The following is a 27,468-nucleotide window of genomic DNA, read 5'->3' on the forward strand; positions in this document are numbered from 1 at the left end:
CTTTTACCTGTAGGAGAGCAGGGTGCAAAGGGGTTTGACGCCACACGGGTGCCGCCTGCGCTCGGAGGAAGGCGAATCTCTTGGGCTAGGTTTTGTTTGCAATTTTTGTCGTGGCAAGACCACATGAGAAGGGTCGAAGCCCGCCGGCTTTGCCGACGGATCCCAGGCCCTGCGCTTTAACTCCTCTCCAGCAAACGAGGGTGTCCCCGAGCCCGAGGCTGCAAGCGCTCGCCGTGCCGCCCCAGCTGCCTGCCTGAAGCCGACCGCCGCAGGCCGAGGCGGTTCCGCGCCCGCCCTCCCGCGCCTCTGCAGCCCCGCCGCTCGCCCCCGGCACCCCTCGGAGCCGCGCGGGGGAGGCGCCGCGACGGGCCGAGGCCTTCCGGCGCTCCCGGTCGGCGGCGGAGCGGCCGCGGGGGCGGCGGGAACGGCGGCGGCTCTGGGCGCCGCGGCCGCCTGCCGGCCCGGAGGCCCGCGCTCGCGTCTCGGCTCCGCGGCGGCCTCGGTGCCCGGGCGCGGGCGGCTCCGGCTGCGGCGCGGGGCGGGGCGGGGGGCGGGGCGGGGGCGGCGGCAGGACCCGGGGGGCTCCCGGCCGGCGCGGCGCGGCGGGCTCTGCCGGCGCCCGCGCCCCTCTCTGCCTCCGTGCGCGGCGGAGCGGCGGGCGCGCGCGCGCGGCGGGCCGGGGCCGGGTCTCGCCGCACACTCGGCGCGGGGCGGCCGCGCGCCATGTGCCCGGGAGCTGCGGCTCCCTGCGGGCCGCGGGCGTGAGGCGGCGCTGGCGGGGCGCGGCGGAACGCAGCGGCGGAGCTGGCCGCCGCCGGCTGAGGAGAGCCCCGCTCCCATGGCCCGCGCGGCGGGGCCGGCTCCTCTCCCGCGGGCGCGGCGGGGCGCGGCGCGGGCCTCGCGGCGGGGCCGGGCAGCATGACCGCGGGCTGCCGCCCCGCTGCGCTCGCCGCCGGCACCCAAGCGCGACCTTGATGCTCCGCGTCTCCGCTCTACAAATATGATGAAATGGCAGCCCCGGAAGAAGGTGGGTGACGAGGAGGAGCCGGGCCCGCCGCCGGCTCCCCCGGGGCGGGCCGCCCCGGCAGTCGCGGGCGGAGCGGCGGGGCCGGTCCCGGTCCGGGTCCCGGGTCACCGCCCCGGCCGTCGCGGGCGGCGTCGCGAACTTTTCTCTGCCCTCCGGCGGTCGTCGCGCCCCGCCTCGCCCCGGCCGGGACGCCGAGAGGAAGCGGCCGCCGTCCGTGGGGTGGGGCCCGGCGCGGCCCGGCCTGGCCCGGCCCCGCTGAGGGGCCCGATCCGGGCCGCGGGGCCGCCGTCCACCCCCGCCCGGCCCGGCCCGGCCCGGCGTTTGGGCCGTTTCCTAATATGGCTGCTTGGCGGGAGCAGCGCGCCCCGCGCCCGATCGCGGCGGGGCCGGCGGCACGAGGCGCTCCCGGCGGGGCCGCCCTTTGTCGGGCGCTGCCTCGCTCGCGCCCGGCGGCGTCCGCCGCTGGCGCGGGCCGGCCCGCGCGCCGCGTCCCTGCGGCCGTTCCAGAGGTTCGAGGCCCGGCAGGACGTTCTCGTTCCAGCGGGCTGGGCAGTGCTTTTTTATTGGCATTCTTCTCGGGGAAAATCGAGCAGACTGAGTGTGCTGTGCCGCCCCTCCTCAGCAGTGACCCCTCGCTCCTGGCAGCTGTGCGCTATTAGACTTTTTATTCCCCCCCCCCCCCCTTTTTTTTTTTTACTTTTGGAAAAACCTGCTTGAACCAGCAGGGCTCCTTCTTTCTTTGTAGCATGATGTGTGATACTGTGTTTTACATCAGGGGAGAAATAGAAATCATATGTGAAATGCATGAGAGCATCTCTCGCTTTGAGTGCTAGGCACTGAAATAAGTGGTGCTTCAGAATATCCTTATTGGAGTGTGTACTGCCACCGCATCTCTGGGTAATCCGTCAGGCTTTGTGGCACTGATACCTCTGCTCTTTTCAGCTGTTCTGAAGCTGTGCCTTTAATTTTTTCAAGCAGGCAATTGCTTCTAGTGAGAGGAGTTCTTCTTTCAAATCATTTTGTCTTCAGCAGGATAAACAGATGATGGTCAAGCTCGATGCTCCCATCATTTGTGCATTTTTCAAGCCCCTTTGTGCCTCCTTTCAAACTGGTTTTAAGATATCTACAAGCTATAGATTTTTAAAATGTCTGTTTTTACTGTTTCCAACTAAATGTGCAGTCAGTCCTGTGGTTATGGCTATGGAAACCCCTCCAGGCCATGGTTACAGCAGTATCGACTGAACCACTGAAATATTATTCTTGGCTGCTGGCTGGACTCCTCGGCTCTGGAAGATTCCGTTTCAAGTGTCAGGATTCACTCTGCAGTATTGGCTCACCCGCTTGTGCTTAAATCACAATGTCAGATGGTTATTTTTTTTTCTCTGCATTATCATCTATGTCCAAATGGTGTTGATTTTGGGTAACCATGTTTGATTGTGTAGAGGGTACTGAAAGATAGCTGAACTCATCTGAACTGTTGAGCTTCTTACTAGTCTGAGCAAAAAAATGATTCCTGCTCCTGCTATGATGTGATGGAAACTATGTTCGTGTTGGAATAGGTTCAGTTTTCAACTGTAGTACCAGTAAAATCTCAGCAGAGGTTATTTTGTCAGTGTTGCCAGCATACTCACGTGAGTGTAGCCAGGATTTCTGCTGGCCTGGCCTGAGTGCCTTTGTAGTGTTGCAGTCATGTGCTTTACAGAGCAGTTTCAAGAAAATGACTCATGCAAACTGCTTGAGAAGGCACTGCTGTTCTGTTTCTTAATGGGACACAAAATGAGAAAAACTAGCTAGTGTTCCTGTAGCCCTTGCTTGTTTACAGCTGTTGGTTGTTTCTGAAAGTGACTTTTGAGAAGTCATTTGCCTGCCTCTTCCCTGTTAAAATATTAAAATATGAGAGCTGTCAATAAAAAAGCTGACTGTGTGTGCTGCTGTACTGAATGAGTCTTGTTTGATTTATATATTTGTACTTGTGTTCTTTTGCTTTACCTATTTTTTTTATTATTATTAAATGTTCAAGGTGTTTTGTTCATTGAGGGATTTTTGCTTTTATGACTGTTAAATGGTGCAGCATAGGATCACATGCAGTTTTTTAGTCCTGTTTGTAAACGTGGAGTAAGCTCCTTTGTTTGGTGATGCTAAGGTACAACTGTCACCCATAGCATGTAAGGCATTGTCTTGCCTTCAGCTAATGAAAAAAAGAGTTTGCATGTGACTGAAATTATTCTGTTCTGTTGTAAACCATGTATATTTCTCTTAAATTTAGAAAATTACTGTTGCTTACTAAATTTTTCCACAAGCACCAGAACTAATAAAGACTCTTTTCCCATGGAGTTCTGCGACTAGCCTCTGACTCCATTTCCCTTCAGGTTGCCCCTGCGTCTCTGTCTAGCAGGTGGCTGGTTCAGAGCAGGGTTCATGTTGGTGGCCTAGGTGACCACTGCCACTGGAATATGTTTCTCTGGCAAAGGGTCAGCGGGCCCAAAAGCCGTCAGAGCTGGGGTGGGGGACAGGTGGGCTGCCAGTGTGTTGTGTAAGCCTATTTCCTTGGGAAGCCAGGCTTAAATTCCAGCATGAGATGTCCAGTGCGTTTAGGGTGAGCAGAACTGCACTGACAAACTCTCAGGAGGCTAGTAATTAAATTATACATGATCTGCATACAGATTTGGCTGATGTGTTATACTGATTATATTCTTTGAAAAGCATAAAATTAGCCACGTTAATGTCGAGTGGCTCAGGCTGCAGGACTTATATCTTTCCTTCCAGTCCGTCCTTATCACAACCTCTTTTTGAAGCTTCCTTTGGCTTGAGGGTATGATTTGCTGGAAGGATGAGTGTGCCCCATCCTGGGGATGCTCACTCCGTTGGCTCCCTGGTGAATGAACCAGTTTGCGCTGTGGTGCTTTTTGCTGGATCTCATCGCTCAGGACTTGCCTCAGGCTGCTCTGACCCGTCGTTGGCTAGGGTTTGCTGCAGCCTCTCGGCTGGGGGAAGAAGAGAATGGCTTCATTGGTGGTGTGTTCTTGTTTGCTAGTGCATATTCTTTTATCTGTGAATAAAAATAATAAAAAAGCCATTATACTTGTGATCGCACAGCGGGATGCTGGAGTTCAGGTGAGGGAGCACTCCTTCAAAATTACTAAAGCCAGCAAGTTGAAAAAAGTGGCCCTTCAAGTTTATTGAATATACCTTGATTGTTATGCGGGAGCAATGTGGTAAATTTTGCATGCTTAAGAAGCCTGATAACAGAAGCTGTTTTAGATACTGAAAAAAAAATTGCACATAGGAGCCATTTGCTACTTAGTTATGATGACTAAATGCTGAACAAAACCTGAAATCACTGACTATGTCAGGTGCAGATCTCATGAGGAATTCAGTAAATCATTAATAACAACACAATGAACTGCAATAGCCCTTTGGATGGATGGAAAAGTTATGTATATGTATATTTACCAAGAGCATTTCAGTAAGAGGATTCATTCATATATACTAACTCCTCTATAAACAAATAGCTTTTTCAGTTTTCTTGCAGTACAGAAAAAAATAGGGTCTTAGTAAATTCATGCAAATCTCATTTTATTTCTGCCATAACTTACTGTCTTTGAGACGGGCATTGGTTTTTTGAAGCCTGGATCTATAGGATTATGATACCTCTAAGTCCTCTATTAGGATTTTAAGTAAGTGCTCAAGACTGTAACAGTGCATTTCATCTTGGTCACTGTTGTTTTTAAAAAGCATAACAGTAGGATCCAAAAGCTCAGACTTTTTTTTTTTTTCCTTCTTCTTTTTTTAGGTTTCCTTTTAGCCTGTAACTTTGTGCCACACTTCATGGCTTCATCTATCCATGCTGCTACTTAATCTGGGCATACATGTCCACTTCTACATGGATGGAGAGGAACCATTGAAGTGGCGTCTGAATACAAGGTGTTTGCGTTCATGAGACAGTCTCTATTAATTTCATTAGAAACAATGCAATATCTTTTTTGTGACCTTATTCTTGTCAGTGATGGTGCTTGCATGGCCTATTATGCAGAAGCACTGCTGGGAAAATATGGTGAATGCAATCTGCATTGTATCACTTGTAAAATGTCACAGGTTGTAGAGTTATTTTCCATAGGGAACTGAATGGGCTGATTCTCAGGCGGACTGCTTGTGTAAAAGTAACCTTTTGCCTCTGTGTTGCGGGCTGAAATGAGTTGTGCTATGGTAAAACATTTTCTCCTTGTACCTAGTCAGAATTTCCTATATTCAGAGCTGCATCCATTGCCTCAAATCTGTTTTTCAGAATTCTGCTCATACTAGGTGAAAATAAGCAAATTGTTTGGTTTTTTTAATATTTTTTTACCCCCCATCCCCCGCCTTCCCTACCCTCCTACCCCTCCTTCTTCCCCCCAGTTTTATAACTGGCAGTTACCAGAGGGTGCTTAAAAGCATTCACGGTAAGCTTTCCTATCTTATATTTCTTAAGAGGCTTTTAAAATCTAAATCTACCCTCTTACATGCCTAAATAAACAAAAATGGATAGTATTCCTGACCTGTTAAATATTGTAGATCTTTTCCATTTAAGGCCGTACAGTACTTGGCTCTGGAATGATGTTATGCCTGAATTCTATATAGCAATCTGAGCTGGTAATCCATCTTTCTGCAGAGTGATAGAGCGCTGTCCTGCTTTCCTCTAACAGCAACCTGGAATGAAGAAGCTTCTTCCAAAGCTGTCGGGTCTAAGGAGGTGTAGGCTCTGCGGCTGAGCTTAGCTGCCCATCACAGGGCTTTGCTTTTTGGACTTCTCAGGGTAAATGTTATCTCCAAACCTTTACAAGCTTTGACTGCAAGAGGCCTGCTTGCTAAAGACTTCTGAAGGTTGTGGCCTTGGGGTGGATTTTTTTGTTTCGTTGTTTTTTTGTTTGTTTGTAGTTTTGAAGGAGAAAGCCTTTTATTCTCGAGGCTAAGAGGAGGTCTTTCTATTGTATGAGCAGGAGGAGGCACCTAAGGAGGGAGTGTAGAGGAAATTGAGAGTCTCTCCTCCGAGGTGGAAGAAGCAGATGAGAGGCAATGGATGCAGCTCTGAATATAGGAAATTCTGACTAGGTACAAGGAGAAAATGTTTTACCATGAAGGTTGTCAAATATTGGAACAAGGTTATATCTAACTTCAACACATTACTAGCAAAGTCATGGCTGCTTAAGTTTACATTTTTGTTCATTTATACCATTTAGTAGCCTGTGTTGCCTGAATATACCCTTTGTTCAGCAGTGTTATGTTGTGGGTCCTGGATGCTTCAGTGGAGGATGGGTGAGAGGGAGAGAGCTTGCCAGTGCTCTATTCTGTTTGTGAAGTGGTTTGTGCAGTAGTAAATGAGACTTCTGAAAGAGCACAGAATTTCAAAACAAAAAAATTAATATTCAGCAATTGATTTGTTGTTTTGTTCTCGATTCATGTAAGTGTTGTTCTTTTTGTGGTGTGGTATGTGGATGAGCCATGACAGGTATCAGTAATCTCTGTTTTGAACAGGAGGGGAGAGTATGAGGGCACATCCCTGAGACAAAAGCTGGCTAGGCAGGAACAGGGCTTAGTGTAGTGTCTCTGCTGATCTGCGTATTTCCAGACCCGGTAGAAAAACTGTGAAGTCCTGATCAGTCTTGCCTTGTACCCCACACATTCTGATGGGATGTAACGTGCAATTTGTAACTACAGTGTATTATCCAAAGCTTCTAATATATGATAGAGTTTCTCTTCTCTTGACAGACTTTCAGTCTCATAGGTGTAATAAGATATGTGATACCTGCTTGGTTTTGCAAACTCTCTTTCCATACTGTGAACACAGTAAAGACCCAGCAATTTTTGAGGGGACAGCCCCCAAACACATTATCATTTTTTCCTTTGCTATCAGATTGCTGTTGCCTTTTGTCATCTGTCGTACTTGTGTTTCAGGGTCTTCTGCTGTACGGATTACTGACTTCCACCCGTCTGTGAACATTTAGGGTCTTTCAATGTGGTAGAGATCAGCCCTTCCATAATACTATTTAACTGGTGGGTAGAGCATGAGCTCTAATAACCGTTGTTTGAAAACCAATGTTCTAAAATGCTTGGAAGATGCTATGCTATGAGCAAGCTCAATCCATCACTGATTTTTCAGGTACTGCAGAAGTTTAGTGAACACTACCTCTTATCATGGGCTTAGAGCAGGCTCCATTTTGCTGTACTGCTGGGACCCCAGTCTGTGTCCCAGCAGCATAGGATTAGGAGTAAAATATATACGGGGTTATTATATGGCAACAGAGATGTGCAGAGGCAGCAGCGGTCCAGCAGACTGTTCCCATGATTGATGACAAGATATTGGTGGGATTGAACATGTTTGCTTATGAAAAATAGTGAATAACTGACAGTACGTTTTTCTGATGCACAAGAACAACAAATACAAAGCTTAGTTTCTTGTAACCTCTGGTACTTTGTTTGAGTTTATACAGTTTTTACAAATACTGCAGCAGCTGTTGCCATACTTGTCCTTATTGCCCGAAAAGAATGCTCATCAAAATGCTGTCTTTGAACCTTCGATTTACTCAGCAGAAAAGAACTGCATTGTCCAATACAGTATAATAAGTGATCTTCCTTTGACTTAATCTGTGGATGTGGTTTATTCCTCCTCTTTTCTGCATGCACTTTTAAAAGCCTGTATCTTTTAGGTTTTCATAATAACCTAATGATAGGGTCATCAGATAGGGATTGGTGATTCTTGTTATTATCAAAGATAGGTGCATATTCTGGCAAAACAGAACTGTGGGTTAATGAACGTGATAACATACAATTCACAAGAAACAATTCCTCCTGTATTTCCTAAATGGAGCATTTGATAGGAATATTCTTTGCAGTAAGTGCTGTACTGGAGAATTTCAGACTAGAAGATAATTACTTGTAATTATGGAAATTTCTGCAAGGAAAATTGTCTAAATTTGTTCCCGTTAAGAAATGGAATTGCTCTAGTTGCAGCATTTGAATCCTTCTAGGAGATTAATGCAATCTTCCTTCATTACTGTGAATGGGCTTTGTAACCTTCTGGTGTATCTAAAATCACCCCTTTAATCCTGCTCACCCGTTTGAATTTCTGCTAAAACTTAGTTTGGTTTAGAAGAAAAATCAACAACATGCACAAAGCTGGTCTTAAGCTGGGTCTGTTATTTCAAGAGCTCACAAAAGAGGTTAAAAATGAGCATACAGAAGCACAAGAAGAAAGTTTTATGTGGGTGAAGGTGAAAGCAGAGGATGTGATACTCAGCAAAGGTAAGAACTTATTACTTATGGCAAAGGTACAAGACGTACACATTGTACATGTGTGTTTTGGTAATCGTGGATGTCAAAGTGCGGTTTGTGTGCTGTGCGTGTTAAGAAGCCTTTTCAATGCAGGGCAGACTGGAGATGATCATAACAAAGTAAACAAATGGGGCAAGGACGTGGGTGTGAGCAGTGAGTCTTTCTAGGTCAGTGTAACCTGTTCTTCCCCTGCTTGGAGAGGATGTGAACTCTCTCTGCCTGCTTGCAAAATGAGATGTCATTCAGATGTAATCAGCGTGGTGCTGTGCTCAAATACATGCAGCCTGCCTCTCAGCAAGGCTGACAGTTCTTGCCTGGCACTGCGTTACAGAGCTTCCATTTACATAAAGGCTGATGTCTCTGCCCTCTTTTGTAGAGAGCCAAACTTGTGTCAAATCTGCTTCATAGACACTGCTCTGCATGGTTTGTTATCTTGCTGCATTTGTATATCTTGATCAGATTTCTGTATTTGAATTGAACACTGGGAAAGAATTTAATGACTTAGAGTCTTTCTGGCCAGTTTGAATGTCACTTCTCAATGTTACGTGGAAAAAATGGAGTCCTCAGCTTGCCAAATGAAATTAGCGCTTTTTAGTGTATTTGAAATATTCTTCTCTGTGCTACTTTATTTAAGCAGAAGTTTATCCCCTTGTCCTGGTTTCGGCTTGGACAGAGTTAAGTTTTCTTCCTAGTAGCCGGTACAGTGCTGTATTGTGGATTTAGTGTGAGAATATGTTGATAACACACTCATGTTTTAGTTGTTGCTAAGTAGTGCTTATCCTAAGTCAAGGATTTTTCAGTTTTTCATGCTCTGCCAGTGAGGAGGTGCACAAGAAGCTGGCAGGGACATATCCAGGACAGCTGACCCGAACTAGCCAAAGGGATATTCTGTACCATAGGACGTCATGCTCAGTTATATGAACTGGGGGAGTTGGCCGGGAGGGGTGGATCGCTGCTTGGGGACTGACTGGGCATTGGTCAGTGATTGGTGAGCAATTGCATTGTGTATCACTTGTCTTTCTTGGGTTTTAGCTCTCATTGTTATCTTCCTTTTCATATTATCATTACTATTACTATTATTATTCTTCAATTATTGTTATTTCAGTTATTAAAACTGTTCTTATGTCAACCACAAGTTTTACTTCCCTCCCCTCCTGATTCTCCTCCCCATCCCACCACGGTGGGGGGAGCAAGTGAGCAGCAGTGTGGTGCTTAGTTGCTGGTTAGGGTTAAACCGCAACACCCCTGCTCTGGTTAATGGACCTCGTTGTAGGGATTCCTGGGTCAATTTGTAAGAAGAGCAGCAGCTTGTATTGCTAAGTATATTTAGCTGGAAACTTGGAATATTGGTTTGACAGGAACAGCTAAGCACACAAATCTGACAAAATACAGACAAAGTGAAATTTTACAGTTTATTGATACAGGTTGGATGGGCTGGTTCAGCCATAGAGTATTTGGGAAGGAGAGCACATGTGGAGGAGTGGGAAAGGATTCCTTATGTGAGGTGAACAAGATGGTCCAAAGCTAGGCTGGAGAAATGCCTAGTGCAGGATAACAGCAGAAGCCCAGGATGGCTGGGATTTTTTGCTGGGATGCTGGCTTAAAAAGGTTTGGAGTGATGAATAGGGAAATGTTCTCTGATTGCTTTCTCCTGTGCTGAGAAAACCAGGGCTTTATAAATAATAAAATACCTGACTGCGTCATCAGATGACGGAATCATCTTCGAGATCATTACTCTTTGGTTAGCCACAGTTAAAAATGGTGGCAGCATTTGCCCTGGAATATTTATTGAAGTTGTACGGATTGTGCTGTCAGTATAGCTCAGATTCAGTCCTCAAAGGCCAGGCTGTGTGTCTTGAGCTGATCTAGACGAAGGAATGAACAACGCTGCTGTCATCCTGTGCCCCGGCTGGGGAGCACCCCTCACCCTGGGGCTGGCACTGCTGCTCACGCTGCAAGTTGCTCCGGTGGCTGGGCTGCCTGGGAGCTGATCCATGGAGAACGAGTTTGGCTTTAAGGGGCTCGGCTCCCTCGGCAGCTTGCCGTGCTCCAAGGGGGGAGCAGAGCTCTGCTGCCCTGGCCCAGCCCGCAGGAGAAGCGGCTGCCGGCTCTGGTGGTGCCGTGCCGCTGGAGAATCAAGCCTTGGTGTTGCTGTTGGGATTTTTTTTTTTTTTTTTTTTTTTTGACAACAAGTGGTAAGTCATGTTTTCAAAACTCTCTTTGTTCCATTATATGGAAATGAGACTCTTCCTGTCGAAGTTGCTTTTTGTTTATTTTTATTATTTACTAGCTTGCTACATTTAATGGAGTAAATGAGGATTGTGAGATGAACCTAATTGTGACAGCTTATTGCAAACTATGTCTACATTCCTTTCCTGGGAGCATGAAGAATTCAGTGACTTCAGCTATTTTAATAACCCAGATCTAGGCTTGTTTAGTTTCTTGCCTGATATACACTGCTTTGGGACAAAACTATACAGCTGAGATGGGAATGTTGATGGGATAGCCTAGTCTGAAACTCTGGAATCAGAATTAAGTTTTGTGGCTTTAGTTGCAAATAATTTCTGGCCTTCTAGTGGAACATAGTTTGTAAAAGCAGTTCTTGCAGTTAGCGTACAAATTGGTTGAATCTCTCCGGGACACAAACTGTTGTTTGGCCTGCTATTGACACGATAGAGCAGTTGGGTATTATACTAGTGAATCTAGCTGAAGTGGAGCTGATGCCTGAAGAAGTAGGTGGGTGTCTCCCACTGGGCTCTGGGGAGGCTGGGTACCTTGGGTTGCAGTGTTGGGTCCAAACGGGCTGTTTACATCTCCCTGGTCAACCAAAGATGTTAAGGCAGAGACACCCAGACACAAACCAGCTTGTGTTCAGCTCAGTCCTAGCCAGTGCAGACTTAGGCTGGCTCCCGGCAGGCAGAGGAGGGGTCTTGTTGCGCTGCTGTAGGGGAGGCTCAAGTGCAGGGATACTCGGCATGGCTGAATGCCAGTCTGCCTTGGGTCTTGCTTGAGTAGAGGTCTGTATCTGCCGCACCTCTGGGCACGCATCTTGCTTGGAGGAGGCAGGCTTTTCAGCCTGGGTTCTGTGGTATAAAAGTGGCTGAGCAGCCCTGGGAGGTAAGCGAGCTGTGTGGGGCTTGTCGGTTGAGGAGTTTCTCTCAGACAGCTCTGCTGGTCCAGGACCCAAATAAAATCGTGCAGTTCTGGGAGCTGCTGCCTCCTCAAATTAATTCAGATGCTATGTATTTGTAGCATGCCAAAATATATTTTGAACTAAACTGCCATCAGAGTGATAAAACAACTGTCTGATCTCATGGTAAACTATGCTGTTTTTCTTTCAGAATTTTCTGTGTTTTTCTTTTTACCTTGTCATTATTATTGTCTTTTCTGTTATGATTATCTTGTAACCTGCCAGGTGATGATATCAGCTCATCTACCTTGAAACCCAAGTCTGGAATGGAAGGAAAGGTAATTCCATTGATACTCTGCCAAGTATCCACATTTCCCTGACAAATCTGCTGTCTTGTAACTTGCTTCAGCAAACACCACTAAGGCAGACTATCCATAGGCCTCCCATGTGGATGACTGCAAGGGGCTCGCAATTCTGCCTTAAAGTGGAATCACACCTAAGCAGCCATGAATTAACCTCCGTAAAACATTCTATTATTTTTACTCTTAAGTGGCAGGAAGGAGAGACTTAGAAGGCTGATACATAAAATATCCAGCTGTGTTATTCATGTTAATTAGGACTTGACAGAGACTGTTACAATTTAGCACCATCCCATTTTCCATAGAAATGTTAATCCGTTATAGTTGGAGAGCCCTTTCCTGAATTTCTGGGTTCTGAATTTTAGCTTTTGCTCAGATGCAGAACCATACCTGGCATATTTGGGCAGAGGAAACCCATGGCCAGTCTGCTGCAAGGTGGAATGCATACCACAGGGTCTTCTCTCCCCAGACTTGCTAGTTTCTTGGCATGTCCCTGGTGCCCTCCTGGCAGTGGGACTTCTGGTTTCCTAATTACACCTGTGAAGTACCAAGGGGCCGTAAAGCCAGGAGTTTTGGCACAGTGGGGACTTTCTTAGCTACGAAGACAAAGCCACAAAGTCTTACCATAACAGACACTAGAGTTACAGGACTTTGAAAAGCAACGGGCTTTGGAACACGGCTTCCATCGTTACAATCTTATCACGCTGGTAAGCTTTGGTTGGTCGGAGTCCCACGGACAGCCAGCCAGACCTCTCATAACCAAATTGGTTCTGTGTTTAGAAAAGCAGTTTTCTTTTAAAACTCTGCCTCTGTTCTTGCTATTATCTTCTAGGTAGGAAGTTTTGCAAAATAAATGGCCACTGTTACAGCCAGCCATTGTTGAATTAGATTGGGCTCTTTTTCTGCTAATGGTCCTCTTTACCCTGTCACAGGCTTCTAGGCCTGCTTAAGGTGTCAGGCTCTTGCTGTAAAATGGATGCTGTAGACAACAGTTGCCATTATGGTTGACGTTCATAGAGTAAAATGAGATTCATAATTAGGCTCAGACCCCAGGACTATTTCAGGGACATGAAACAGCAAATAGCTTTTTGTAGACTAAAGGATGACTGATAGGCTTCCAGACAAGTTAACAAGAAGGTTCAATGCCTTCTTCTCCACCTCAAGAGTCCTGATAATGACAGCATGAGCTGTGACCAGAGCAGAAGCTAGCAACAAAACTCAGCCCATGTGGGGCTGATGGAGCTTTGCATATCAGCCAGTAGAAAAGGAGGGAAAATCTTTTGGTTATGAGGTTCTGTTAAAGTTTAATCTATTTCTTCAGCAGAATCACTTAAATGTGTTACAGGAAATTCCTTGCTGTCTCCAAAAGGGACGTGTCCCAGTTTGCTGTGGATGTCTGTAAAAATTATGTTTGTCAGAGAAATTCCTTGCTCTCTTAGGGAGAGGCTTTAAGATTGTTCTGTCTCAATGTGCTTGGGTACTAAAAAAATCTGGCTGGATTTTTGAACAGTTTTGTTTGCTTATAGATTTATATCCATTGGAAATTGAGGGTAGCTTGAACAATCTGGACATGGACTGCATCTTGGTATTTTCTGTAATTGCTGATGTGATAATCAAACTGCTTGTAGCAGAGGTAGTTGCATATACAGCAAAGGTAGGGTCCTAGATTGTTTACAGAACTTTCTGCATTTTCAATTGGTTATTTTGTTCTTACGCCTCCCCTCCTGCCCCCCGCCAATCATTTCAGCATTGCACCATGGATATGTTTCAGCTGGACCTGAGTACATGAATGACGAAAGAAGTAGCTTGAGGCTAATGGACAAAGGGGAAGTGAATTAGATGACCTTGTTAGGTCTCTTCCAACCTGAGTTGTTCTACAGTTTTATGAAATAAGGGCACACAGATGGAGAAGGTGAATTGGAAATTTCCAGAGGAGGTATGTGGTTGGGACCTGCAGGCAGGTTGCAGTGTCTACACCTGCATTGTACAGGCCTAGTTGTGAAAGCTGTGCTGGGCAGGGTGCACCACCTGTAGTCCCTGCTTTATACTTAGATTGTAGAAGACTGTGTAAGGCAGATTTGTGCTGTGGTCTTGTGCCGTGTTGCCCAACTTCGTCTAGTTGGCCTTGTATGTTCTGTGGACCCTACCTGGCAGCCTGATCTCACAGAAGCTTGGTAGATGGGGTCACACAACCTCTAGCCCCCCTGGGAAAGGGTTGAGCAAAGCAGAGCTTTGACTGTAGAGATTGGACAGTCTTTTCCTGTCTACTTTTCATCCATTTTAACTGATACACTTTTATTTAATGGCAGTTTACTTCCTGCCACTGAAGAAAGTCTTATTGGGATGCAGTTCTTGACCATGACACTGTTCTGCTTCTATATTCTGATCTTCCCTGTGTCCTGGGTGTTTTCTCTCCTTAAGCCACAAGTGATGTGTGTCTACTACTGCTTTGTGTGTATGTTCAGTGCTAGGAGTAACAAGGCCATTTTTTGTTGTGCCTTATGTAGTATTTGCACTATTAATAAACCAGTGGGGCAGAAAGCAGCTGAAGAGTGTGCAGCAGGAGTTGTATTGGAGAAGTCACAGTCATTCTCCTTTCAGCTGAATCTCCATTGTGAGGGTGAGGCTCATCAGCTGTGGGTTTTTTGTTGCTGTTGCATTTAAACAAAGAACAGGGCTGCATCAAGAGAAGCACAGCCAGCAGGTCAAGGGAGGTGATTCTCCCCCTCTAGTCCTCTCTCGTGAGACCCCACCTGCAGTACTGCATCCAGCTCTGAGGCCCCCAGTATAAGAAGGACATGGACCTGTGCAAACTGGTCCAGAGGAGGGCCACGAAGACGATCAGAGGGCTGGAGCATCTCTCCCATGAAGACAGGCTGAGAGAGTTGGGGTTCTTCAGCCTGGAGAAGAGAAGGCTCTGGGGAGACCTTAGAGCAGTCTTCTAGTACTTAAAGGGGGCCTACAGGAAAGCCAGAGAGGGACTTTTTACAAGGGCATGTAGTGATAGGACAAGGGGTGTAATGGCTTTAAACTGAAAGAGGGTAGATTTAGATTAGCTGTAAGGAAGAAGTTCTTCACAGGAACAGGTTGCCCAGAGAAGTTGTGGATGCCCCATCCCTGGAAGTGTTCAAGGCCAGGTTGGATGGGGCTTTGAGCAACCTGGTCTAGTGGAAGGTGTCCTTGCCCATGGCAGGGGGGTTGGAACTCAATGATCTTTAAGGTCCCTTCCAACCCAAACCATTCTATGATTGTATGAATAGTTTCCTTCATGTGTAAGAATACTCTCCACCCTCAGAGGTATTAATTTTGGACAGCAGTCCACGCAAATTACCTCTGACACTTGGACCACTAGTTTCTTGTTAGCATAGCTGCTCTTCTTGAAAATTCTGGGGGTAAACCTTGTTTGATGTAGAAAGAGCTGAGAAATTATTTTGAAGTAATATTTAACTTCCATCAGGGATTTTCTGAAATCAGATCAATGCAGGTCAAATTAAAGAAAGGAAGAAAATACCTTCCTTTCAGGAAGTAAAGTAGCTCCCTCAGTAAGTATTCCTATCCAGCTTCTGTTTTCTTCAGTATGCCACCAATTACTACAACACAGTAAAGAATAGATTTCTTAGGTTGTATGAAAGGCAGATTGAGCTATAGGGTATTTTGCAGTGAAGAAATGTGCTTGAAAGTGAGCCAAAAGCTGTAATTTCCCTTTTCATCCATTAAAAAGTGCATTAACACTGTCAATCAGCAGGCCTCAGAGGTTAGGCAAATACGGTTAGCATCTGCCAATAAAATCAAAGATTTAACACATCTCGGTATCAAAGTTACATTAAAGAGAGAAATTTGCCATATGGGCATAAGCCCCAGCTGTGCTTCAGCTCTGATGACTCTGAATGAGTACCTGATACTTTGAAATCTGCAGTGTTCCACTGTTAAAAACAGCGTGACGTGCTCTGCAGTGTTGGGGAGGAGGTCCAACACTTCTTTGTGTCATGCTTTTTTCTGTCGTAGTGAAGGTTGGTAAGGCCAGCTGTTAGAATTAGCAAAATCTTTCAGCGTTGGGTCACAGTGTGTCACGCATCTTAATGCAGCTGGTTGTATGATGATGAGTTTTTTGAGTACAGGTGTCACTTTTATATTTTTTTTCTTAAACATTTATTCTGTGCTTTGTGTAGCTGGTGGAAATTAAAACCATTTTGTGGGGTCTGTGTGTTGCTTTCCTTGCTAATTGGCATCATCTTCTGAGTAATTAGTAGCAGCAATTTGAGCCCAGCGGTCCAATCTAAAACTCGTCTGAGTTAGCAGACAAATTCCCATCATCTTCGATAGCTGTTGAATCTGTGTCTGCCCTACCATTTTTATGCCAGGACTGCTGAAGACATTAGTGTTGAATAGTATATGTTCTTTTTCTGACATTGTAGATTAAGCTTAGGGCCTTGTCATACCTTGCTTTTACTGTCTTTTAAGAAAGAAGCAGGGGGGATGTTGTGTGTGTTTGGGTTTTTTGTTTTGTTTTGTTTTTAAATAGACTCCTACAGAAGTCTTCTGAGTCTATAGAAACATCTGTTTTCCCTCCACCCTGTCCCCCCCCTCCCCTGCCCCACTTTTTAAAAAGCTAGTGTCTTGTGAGACTTTTAGAATAATGGAAATTTTGTACAGTTTAATAATTCAAAAGAGCTCACCTGATGTTCTGTTATGGGATGATACACAAACTTGGGGAGCATAACATTCTCACAATTATAATTTAGAGAGTTAAGGCAAGAATGGATAGACTATTCACACTGTAAATTAATTCAAGAGTAGTTACTGTTTTGATTGTTGTATACTGTTTGGTATCTGTTTCAATGCTGAGGAAATAGACAAGATTTCAAGCCTTTTTTAACAATTTAAGGACTGACACTTTTCTCTCTCTCCCAGTTGACTGGATATTGCATCAAGAATGTTGAAGCCCTTGCACCCTTGTTTTTAGGCGAAAGTGTTTTCTGAACCTGGTGATCTCCATGTTGTACATTACTCAAATTTCCTACAAGCTAATCAAGAACTTCTGGGGTAATCATGATTCTTTAGCAGTTGTGAATTTTCCCAGTGACTTTGGGGATGTGCTGGGCGTTCAGATGGCAAGTATTACCACCCAGGTCAGGAAGCTCCAGAGAGCTGTGCCTTTTTTGAGTCTTTTCCCATTTTGGCTTTGAAGCTGGATTGTTTCATTTGTCCTGCTCGGGGAATAAGACATCTAGATCTTACAAAATACAATAGTAAACATGCTACAGCACTTGTGAATTATAAGCAGTTCAGCTGTTTTAAATGTAAATGGTGTAGTATTATATACTTGATTTGTTATAGCTTCCTAATTCTGCCTGCCTCAGCACTTTCTTGGCAGTTAATTGCATCATGGCTTAGAGAAGTATTCCATAAGCTGCTGAAGACAGCTTTGCTGAAGTCTGACATGGTTTCTTCCTTGATTACACAGAAAATGCGCACTCTGGGATAATTAGTAAGGAGGTGCTCCAGTGGCCCAGTTACTGTCGTCTGCAGCCTTGTCCTATGAAGTCCTTTCTCCCCAAAGTTTGGAGGTCTGTTGTTTTGGATGTGGATGTGTGCAGTGGTTAGAATGAATAGACCTATGTTTTGGCAGGTAAAGAAATGCAGGGAAAGACTTAATATTTTGCACAGGCACTCAGTGAGAGAGATGTAAAGTTCCCCAAAGCCGCAGTTGTTCTGGACTTCTGTTTCATCCCAAAAGGGTGGCTTTTGAAGCTTACACTTTGTGCTCTGATGTGCTCAGTAGTAAGTTCACTGCCCATGTTTGACTGTACTTAACTGCACAAATACCCAGTAGTAAGGCTGATGGTAAAGCCATTCACATGCTAAATGATCTACAGCGATGATAGTTGGCACAGGTAAACTAACTGGGTGTCTGGGTTTTTTGTTTGTTTTTTGATGTATGTCACAAAAAACACAGCATTCATGCTGTAGTTCATAGGTGAGCTACGCGCTGAGGAGGATAGTTAGTGTGGTTGTGTCGGTTTGGCATAGGGCTGTGTGCTGGGTTTGGCTCTGATGGAATATGGTGCTATTTTGGATTTGTGATCAGAACAGTGTTGGTAACACACCAATGTTTTGGCTACTGCTAAACAGTGCTTGTGCAGCATCAAGGCCTTCTCTGTTTCTTGCTTTGCCCCAGGGGTGGACTGGGGGCTGGGAGGGGACACAGCTGACCCAAATTGACTGAAGGGATGTTCCATGCCATATGACATCGTGCTCAGCAATGGAAACTGAGGGGAGGGCTTCTTTGGGGAAGGTAGCCATTGCTCAAAGACTGGCTGGGCATCGGTTGGCTTGTGGGAGGTGGCAAGTGATTGCCTTTGCATCACTCGTTTTTTGTTTTCTTTCTCTTTCCTTTGCTTATTAAACTATTTTTATCTTGACCTACGAGTCTTCTTGCTTTTGCTCTTCTCTCTCCTGTCCCACTTGTGGGGTGAGTGGGTGAGCGTCTGTGTTGTACTTAGCTGCTGGCCAGGATCAACCCAATGCAGGTTGTCAGTGCTTTCTCAGGGAACATGGGTAGTGCATAGTCTTTGCAGGTTCCCTGGGTGCCCAGTGTAATGCAGCTTGTCATAAGCAGGGAGTTACTCCCTTCTTTCCATTCATGTCCTCTCCTGCCATGACATGATCAAACAAGCGAGAATTGACAGTTTGGATTGCAAGGCGTGATCCTTGTTGGAGCTGTTACCCACTAGCAGGGGTCTCGCCTACTAGGATGTTTTGGTTGCAGTGTCAGACTATAGCATCATGCATGATTCTTGACTTAGAGTTGGGCAGAGCTGACAGGATTATATGGAGTGACCTTGTGAACAGAAGCTATTTTGGGCTGAAGGCAGTTGTGCTTATGACTCCCATCTTGGTGTTTGGCACTTCTGCTGACTCCACAAAAAAGGCTCCAAATGTGAAAGTCCTGCTGTATGCTTGGACGCTGAAGAGTTTGTGTTATGAAGTCACTTGCCACCTAACTGTTTTCCTGAGATAAGGCAGAACAAGGGCTCATGACTGAAAGTTTCATTTCAAGTAGAAAAATGTACAGTTTTAGCCGTAAAGCAGTATTTGAATAAGTTCTATAGGGATGTGGCTTGTTCTTCTGTGCTTGGTGACTTTGCATCAAAAGTATTTTTCTAGAAGGAGTGTGGGAGCGGAGCAAAGTGTCATGGTGCTTTGGCAGGTGGTTCTGGCCTGCCTTGCACAGGGGTTGGGCTGGAGGCCATAACCAGCCCTTCTGGCTCAGGAGGTGAAATTTGCTGGAGCTTTGGTGTCAACCTTTCAGGGCACTCTGAAAGGCTGACAAGCGTTACTGTGATTGGCACCCAGGGAGTGAATGTGAACCAGACTGTCATCTGGTCTCCAGCAAAGTGGAAGAGCTCTCCCTGGGAAGTTAATGATGGCAGCTGCCTCTACCCATGTCAAACTGACATGGGTAGAGGAGCCAGCTGGTGTGGGGAAGCATGTTGCTGAGGACAGCCATGTGCTTCATTAGTCTGGTGACTAATAAGCAGTTTTTGTAAGAAGAGAATCTAATGTGTGATACGTAAGTGAAGAAGGAAGGCAGGGTAAATTCTTTACAATTCTGCTAAAGAGCAGTCCAATGCTCTTCCTATTACTCATTTCTTCATACCATTGTGATTGTAACTGGCTAGTTACACTCATGCTTAAGTTCGAGACTCCTGGATACAGGTTGAATCATTGTCATTTTATTCTCCTGTTTTTCCAGACTCCAAACCACAGAAGCATTGGCAACTGTGTCTTCTGGTTGCTGCTGTCTATAAGATGCTTGGCAGTCCTACTGAAAAGTGGGTGCAGAATAAGTTGCAGGGGCTACCTGGTCAGGACTGACAGCTCTTTAGCTTGCTTTCCTGTTATTTCTTCATATTCTAGTTCTGCTGTTGAGGAAGACCATCTGGCATAAGTCTTGAAGTAAATACTTAAAGCTGAGCCTTTTGGAGTATCTTCTTACACCCCCACCCCCCCCAAATCCAGCAGGCATGACAACTTCTAGTTACTTGTGAAAAGTGCAAGGCACTAGATTACTATTTGATTCCAGTTATACAACCATATTTTTGCATTATAATCTCATAACTAAGCATTCTTAACAGTGCAAGGGTATGGATTATTACAGAATTTCATATATGGCTCGTGCATTGAGCTGTGTTCTTTGTCAAGGTGACACTGTTCCTGATACTCCTAAAACTGTGTTTTGAAAGTACTGGACCCCTGGCATCTTCAGCATTTTTCTCATTTATGTGGTTCAGCATCCCTCTGAATAGGTCATCTTTGGGCTCTCACAATCCTCACTGGCTCTATACATGGCTTTAAAAAGCAGGAAAGCACCAAACTAACAATTAGTGCAGGCTGGAGAGTTGCTTTGTGTAGCTGGTTGTCTGATGTGAAATAATGCATTAGTGGGAAATTTTCCTAAGGGAAATTAGACTGAGAGATGCAGGTGGACTGTGTGTCTCTGTCTCCTTGAGAAGATACGTCTTCTGAGGCATAATTAAAATTCTTTCCAATTATTCTCACAACACACAGTGAATGGGTAAGTGTGACAGTTGAATGACAAGCATATATGCAGACTAGGACAGGCAGAGTGGGTGAATTTAGTTTTTTGACTAAAACTTTTGTTATGAGCTGAACTCATAGTTGTTATGATACAGACATGAAGTTGAATCTACCATTCTAGATGCTGATTTCTTTTTTTCCCTGCTTCCTGTTGTATGTAGCAAACTTTTACTAGCTCAGACTTTCTTCCCAAGTCCCACCCCACACAGTGGTTGTGCAGCTGAAGCTAAAGTGATGGTCTATGGCACACCCGACTTAGTTTAGGGAGAAGGTATATGGCTTCTGATGTGGCAAGACAACTACAGTTCAGTTAGTCTTCACACGGAGGCTTTGGCTGCATGAGTCAGTCTCCTGTTTGCTTAGAACATCTAAACCCTTGAGGCTTAAAAGACTGATGACCTGCCAGGTACAACATTTATTTCTTAAATAGGTTAATAGATTTTCTAGTTTTAACCGTAATCTTATCCCGTTAATCATCTCAGCATTGACTGATTAATGTTTTTATCCCTATAAGCAGTTAAAACTAGGATTCACCCCATTATAGATGTTCATGTTAGCTACATTAACCCTTACCCTCTTTGTAGACTTGTGTTCCACTGCAGCATAAGTGACCCCAGATCTTGCAGGTATCTCCAGAGACATTATTAGCAAGACTGTTCAAATCTTTATGGTCCTGCTAGTGGTTGACCTATCCACTTTTGTGCAAAATCTAGGTCTTTCATAGTAAATCTTAGAAAACCCAGACCCCACCCCAAGATAATCTATGCCATGTCACAGATGTACTAGTTCATCCCTGTAGAGCTAGAATATGTCTAGTGCCATTTGTACCAAGTGTCAAAATGATAATTATCTTAATGTATCCCAGGTCTGTCTCGGTCTTTGGTAATCAGCAAAGGTATGCAGGGAGGCGTCCCCACTCACCTCTGTATTTGCTGCTGTTCCACTCACAGTGTCCAGTTGGGTCCATTTGAGAAATGCAGGTTCCAGTGGAACCCAAGCATTTCCTTGCCTGATACTTACTTCCTTTGGAAAATAATGTTCTCATTTAAATCCTTTGAGGTGTTCAGCCCAGACTTGTTAGGCTGTTTGAATGCAGACGGCACTGAAGCTTTTGACTTGTGCAAAAGATCACTTAAAGCTGCATTAATATCACTTGTCCCTGACTCACCTGAACCTCTTTAAGGGGTTCTTATCCTAGGGCTTTTACGCTACAGCCCTGCACCTAGTTTTTCTCTGTTGTGCCTCTATCTGAAGGGAAAGGTCTGAGGTGCTGAGGCTCACAAACTGGCTTTGTTATGGACCGAGTTCCAGAAGGGTTTTCATTTCTGTTTATCTCAAGTCATTCATTTAGAAACACAGAAGGGAGAGAGGCAGACTGCTGCAGCTGGAGTGTTTGTTGTTTAGTCTCCCAGTCCTCCTGTGATCAGACCCATCCTTTCTCAGGCAGCAGTTTCACTGCAGCCTTTGCTGCCATGGAGACACATCACCAGTGGCCATTAAACTGGCACTGAGATGGTGGCTCCTGCTGCTGTGATTCCTATTGTGCTTCTGTCAGCTTTTTTTCTGGTTTGAATCCTGCTTTGATGAATTCCATCTCCTCTGTGCTCATAACACAGTACCTTGTGCCCTTTTAGGCATATAGCTGTTGGATGTAACACTTTGTGGCCCAACAGAAGCTGACTCTCTCTTACTTTGATACTATTTAATCATTGAAATGTGGCATTTTGAGCTGTTTCTGCCATCTGTTTTTTGTATAAGGCTTCTCCTGGCTTTCACAAGATATGTGAGAAGGCAGGAGATCTGCATCCTACCCAGACTTGAAGTGGTGGTGTGCACATGGGATCCAGGTGTGAGAGGGTAACTGATCAGATTGGTGTACATGTAATTCCAGTATGATTAGGGACCCAATGTAATCCCTGTGCATAAAATGGGAAGTTTTCTGCAACAGGCAGAGTCCTGGGGCTCCTGATAAAGGTACCTTCCTTTGTCAGAAATTTGTTCTCTTAACTGTAGTGAAGAATATGCTAATCAGGCAGCATATCTGTGGAAAGAATTTAAAGGGTATTTACTTACTGGTTGTCAAATTAGAGTCAATTTGACATAGATTATTTATGTGCTCACTAGAAAAATGCACTAAGGGAGGTCATCTGAAGTATTGAGGACTGGTGCTGTGCAGCAGAGTATACAAGGAATTAGAGGGACCGGCAGAAGGGTTGTATAAACACTTCGACTTGTGTAAAAGCTAGGAGAGGATTGTGATCCTCTGAGCCTCAGGAACAGTGAACTATGAACATGGAAAATACCACCGAGATAGGCTGTTCATAAAGTTTTATTAAGTTGGTTTTGTTCTTCAGTGACCATAGAGTCTCAGGAGTTAGTTTACTTATCATAGAATCACAGAATTATAGAATAATTTGGGTTGGAAGGGACCTTTAAACGTCATCTAGTCCAACCCCCCTTTCTTTTGGTCAGACTTAAGAGTGTGCAGGGCCTGTGACTTGGCTGTTAGTTAACCAGCCACTGGTTACCTAGCCACTAGCTCATTATTGGCTGGGCTGCATGAAGCATGGATGGTTCATTGTGTCCTTTCTAATGAAGCAGATGGAGTATCAAAGCTGTCACTGTCTAGTTCTGAAATGTTGGTAGCAATGCCATGCACTATTTTATCTGCAATGCCTTTGGGTGCCCAGTCCACAGTCTCCAGTATTGCCTCTGCAGGCACTCATTCTGAGGAATTTCTGAAGGCTGCAGGTAGGTTATATTTAGCATGACTGTGATAAGACGACTGAAATAATTTGCAAGTCTGATATTTGGGGACACCGGAAAGCTTGCACACCAACTGAATGCACTTCCATGTAGATGTGAGATACACAACAAGAGAGTTAGAATGGTTTAGTGGTGAATTATCTGCTGGTGATAAGAATAGGGAGAACTCAGATTTTGCTGTAGTTCAAATGGATACGGGACCAGTGCCCATAGATTTCTAATCAGGGAGAGATTAATGTAAAATAGTTGGAAGAATCCTTAAGTCAAAGCAGAAATACTGAGCAAAGTTAGAGTCCTTTATTGGATGGCTTAGAGTTGTCTCATGTTTTGTACTGGTATGTAGCAAACAGGCTTTGGTGCTCTTGTGCAATATGAAAACTTGTTCAGCAGTCAGATACCTGTCATGATGCACAGCATGTTTGGAATAGTCTGCCCCAGTCAGTGCTTAAAGCCATGAAGTGTGCGCTGAAAATGCCAGCTTGCTTGCAGACTGTACTTTCAGGATGAGCAGATAGGCGCTGCTAGCACTCTTGTGGGGTATTCATTTCTCGGGGATGGTTTCTGTGCCAGAAGGGCCAGCACAGATGATGTGCTCTTGATGAAGTCAGTGAACCAGACACAGATTTTGTGCATGTGCTTGTGTGTATTTGTGTTTGTGTGACCTGGATCAGTTCCTGTAAGGCAGGAACTGTTGAACTCTTCATTACATTGAAGTGTGCCTTGTGTTACCTGGAAATATGCTCTAATGACTCTCAATTTATTAGTCATTTGTACATTTGAATTTGGCTATGGGAAATTGATCCTAAGCAAGCTAGGCAGCCTGGCACTGAAATGAGGCAAGCTTCATGCCCTTTGGCCCTTCAGGTAGGCCTAAATGTCTTTGTAGCCTAATTACACTATGTGGTGTCCCTAATATAACTGCTGGTTTCTACATAAGGTCTTTCCTTACTGTGAGATTCCCTGCATCAGGATTAACTTCTGATTAGTAGTCTTAGGTCTCTTGGGTACTGACAGTAGTAAAACCACCTCTTTGAAGCGATCAGTGCTTATATCCTGCTGCTTTGTTCTGCTCTTGAGACGAGTCGTGCTGAAGGGAGACAAAAGGAGCCACAGCTTTATCTGGTTCTGTTGTTTAATTCATTTCATTCTTTTTCCTCCGCATCCCAAATTTGGCTGTGCAGCGTGTTTGATGTTATTCCTCCATCTCCTTCACAGCCTGTCTGCTAAAGCCAAGGGGTGACTGTAACAAAACATAAGATTGGCTGGGGTGGCTGGGAAGCTTGTGTCCCTGCTTTTGTCTGTGCCAGGTTGAGAGAAAAGGCAGGAGCTGGAGCTGTTGTAGCATTGCTGCAGTGTGGTTACAGTGAAAGTGCGTGAAAGTAGCATATGGAACACAAACTTGTTCTTAATTTGTGCAAAGAAGTTGTCTGTAGATCCCCTCTGTCTCATAGGTGGTAGAGGAAGAAACTCATAATAAAAGGAGGAAAACTGCAAAAAACCTAAAGATCTTACAACATGAAGACGTGCTACTGACTGCAGTCAGCCAGTAAACTACTGATTAATTTAAAGTTTAAAAAAAAAGATAGCTTTTAAAACACAAAAGTCAGAAATAGGCATCAGGAAAATAAATTTTAAAAATTAGGGTGCTGTGTTTTGGGGGAGAGATTTATTTAATATTTTTTTCCAACTTGAGGGCAGTGTCCAAACTGCAATGGGTAAAGTTAGAGCTTGTTACTTAACTGTCTTTTAGATTTTATTGACCTGACATTACCAAGTTGTGTGTATAGCATCTCTGGTTTCTTTTCTTCATGGTTATGTTATACTTGCTACTTGTGCCTTGTGTTTCTTTTCTGTCTAAATGTTATGCAAGAGGTGTTTTTAGAAGGGAAGTAGTTGGCTTCTTTCTCAGCTATACCAGCTAGTATATGCTAATACATGGGTTTTGTCAGCTGCCCTATTGTAAATATATATTATTTTTATTTTTTTTTTAAAGTATGGCTTTAACTCAATTAACAACAAATCTATACATTTGGAAACTCTTCAAAACTGGACTTGAATTATGGCACTGGTAGGTCATGCCTAGTCTCTGGAAGCCTTTGGGCTGACTGGGGTCTTTGGTGGAAGTGTTAATAGTACCTCTTCCTTTGGTGGGCTGCCAGGCCCTTTATTGGTATGAGCAGGGTTCATATCACTTGCCACTGAAATGTGGCCGCTGCAAGGTGGCATGTGGTAATTGTTAAAAAACTTTCAGGCGCTGTGGGCAAAATCCCAGTGCTTACTCTGTACACCATTTACCCGGTGTATTTATCATGAAGCTGCTAGGTGAACTGTGGTTTTGTAAGATCCTGGGACTGTCACCCTAGCTTTTTCAAAGCATCCAGCAGACAACTGTGGCTGTTTCTTAAATGTGGCTTTTACGCACACAAAGTCCTGATGGCTGTATAAAGTGCTGATCAGTTAATTGTTTTAATTTTCATTGTGTTTTCTTTCAGCTTCTGGCACCTCTAGTGTTCATGAGACAATTCCATCTTTGTTTCAGTGTCACAGTTTAATGCTTGGCGGCTGGTGACAGTACTACGCACGGGGCTTGTGAAGTCTCTCTGAATTAGTTTGCTCCCATCTGTGTGAAGAACTGAAGCCAAAAGCCTCTCCTTTCAGAGGATTAGAATCACATCATTACTGGAGGGAGTTCAGAGAAGAGTGAAAAAAGTGATTAGGGGCCTGGAGGGACTGATGTATGAGGAAAGATCAAAGGGGCTAAATTTGTATCATTTGGATAACTGACAGTGAACAGGAAACATGAAAGTCTGTGATTATTGAATGTGTATAAACAGGGAGGGGTCGGGGAGAGATTATTCAGGGTGGGATGATGGGGGCAATGGGGCTACATTAGCAAGGGGGAAACAGCTGTTAAATAGGGAAATTTCCCAACAATGAGATAAGTTAGGGTATTTAGTTGTCTCTTGCTATAAATCCAATTACTTAAGCTACTGCTTTTTAATTTACTGATGAACACACATAAAATCTTGCAGATAGACATAGAAGTATAAAGCTAAGATTGGTGCAGGAATGACTGTATGGTTGTATGTGTCTTTGGCCTTGGTGGCTGTGTCTGCAAGGTCTAGCATCTGATGTAGGTGGAACTCACTGAACAGAGCAGGTAGGACATTGTGAGAAACAGGCCTTTCCTGGCTTTTTCATCAGGATTAACATAATTAGGTTGATGGAGGTCACCTCTCTGTACTGTTTGTCCCTCTGCAGTTATCTGGGATTTCAGAAGATAAGTACTGCACAGGGTCAGTAGTTGAGTTGCTTTGATTCAGAAGTTTGGACTACAGCCTAGATATTAAAGTAAGATCTAGGACTTTACTTTGAGAATTAGCAATTGCAGGAATTAGTGATATTTTAGATGTTTCCAGGATGCTGCTTTAAAAGTATACCTTCTGCCAGGCATCCCATGCTCTTGCATCTCATGGCAGTTAACATTCATACCTCTCACACTGAATCACATTCTCAGCAACCTGTAAATGAGTCTGGGCTTCTGTATGAGCTGATTGGTTATCTTTTCTACTGATGTTAATATCTTAATAAATGTAAAATACGTTTTGGAAATTCCAGACTTAAGTTCCAGCTGAATCTTTGCCTTCAAGCTAAAATCTATTTTAACTGAAATGGTGGCTGTATGGGGTCTTTTGGGCTGGCTTGAACGTTTTCTTTCCCAGCTGGTTATAGTACAAAAGCCTGGGAGCAGGGTTGTGTGTCATCACTAACTCTGCATTTTCTATCCCATTGTTAATTTAATGCAAATCTTTTACATTACTCTGGCATATCTTTGCCAGTAGAAACTGCCATAGCACTAATTTTTCCTGTCTAGCTGGGAATAATAAATCTTCAGTTTGAGGAGATTACAGTGCTCTGGACATGTATGTTTCATGTGATGGGTAAAACAGGATTAAACCTATGAGAAGCTCAGTGAAACAGTGAGCTGATTATTATCAAACTGCAGTTACAGGTGTGTGAGCCCACACATGCACATGTTCAGACCAGCGTGGTGTATCAGTGCCTGCTCAAGTACTAATGCTTATTTCTGTTTGCAGAAGTAGGCAAATCACTGGGGGGAGTGAGCGAGCAGCTGGGTGGGCTGAGCTGACCATCGGGGTTAAACCACACCACTAGCCTTGCAAGACAGGGCGTAGCAGATAGAGCCAGAATACTTGGCTTGCAAACAACTCCGCTTTGGTGTTACTTCAAGTTCTCAAATCCCAGAGTTGCTTTAG

At 44.7% G+C, this 27,468-nt stretch overlaps 1 protein-coding gene across 4 annotated transcripts in view; it reads left to right on the forward strand.

Moving 5' to 3' along the window:
• Positions 1-27,468, forward strand: part of TTC28 (tetratricopeptide repeat domain 28) — a 199,974-nt gene that overhangs the window by 68,053 nt on the left and 104,453 nt on the right. Inside the window, exon 1 of one of the 4 annotated variants that reach the window (XM_069794501.1) lies at positions 612-1,027. The exons of the other annotated variants lie outside the window; for them this stretch is intronic. Within the exon in view, the coding sequence (XP_069650602.1) occupies positions 1,001-1,027 (27 nt within the window). The 5' untranslated portion in view covers positions 612-1,000. Of the gene's footprint in view, positions 1-611; positions 1,028-27,468 lie in introns of those variants that run through there. 4 annotated transcript variants of the gene reach the window in all.

Source organism: Haliaeetus albicilla, chromosome 10 (genome assembly GCF_947461875.1).
Source record: "Haliaeetus albicilla chromosome 10, bHalAlb1.1, whole genome shotgun sequence".
Taxonomy (NCBI): Eukaryota; Metazoa; Chordata; class Aves; order Accipitriformes; family Accipitridae; genus Haliaeetus; species Haliaeetus albicilla.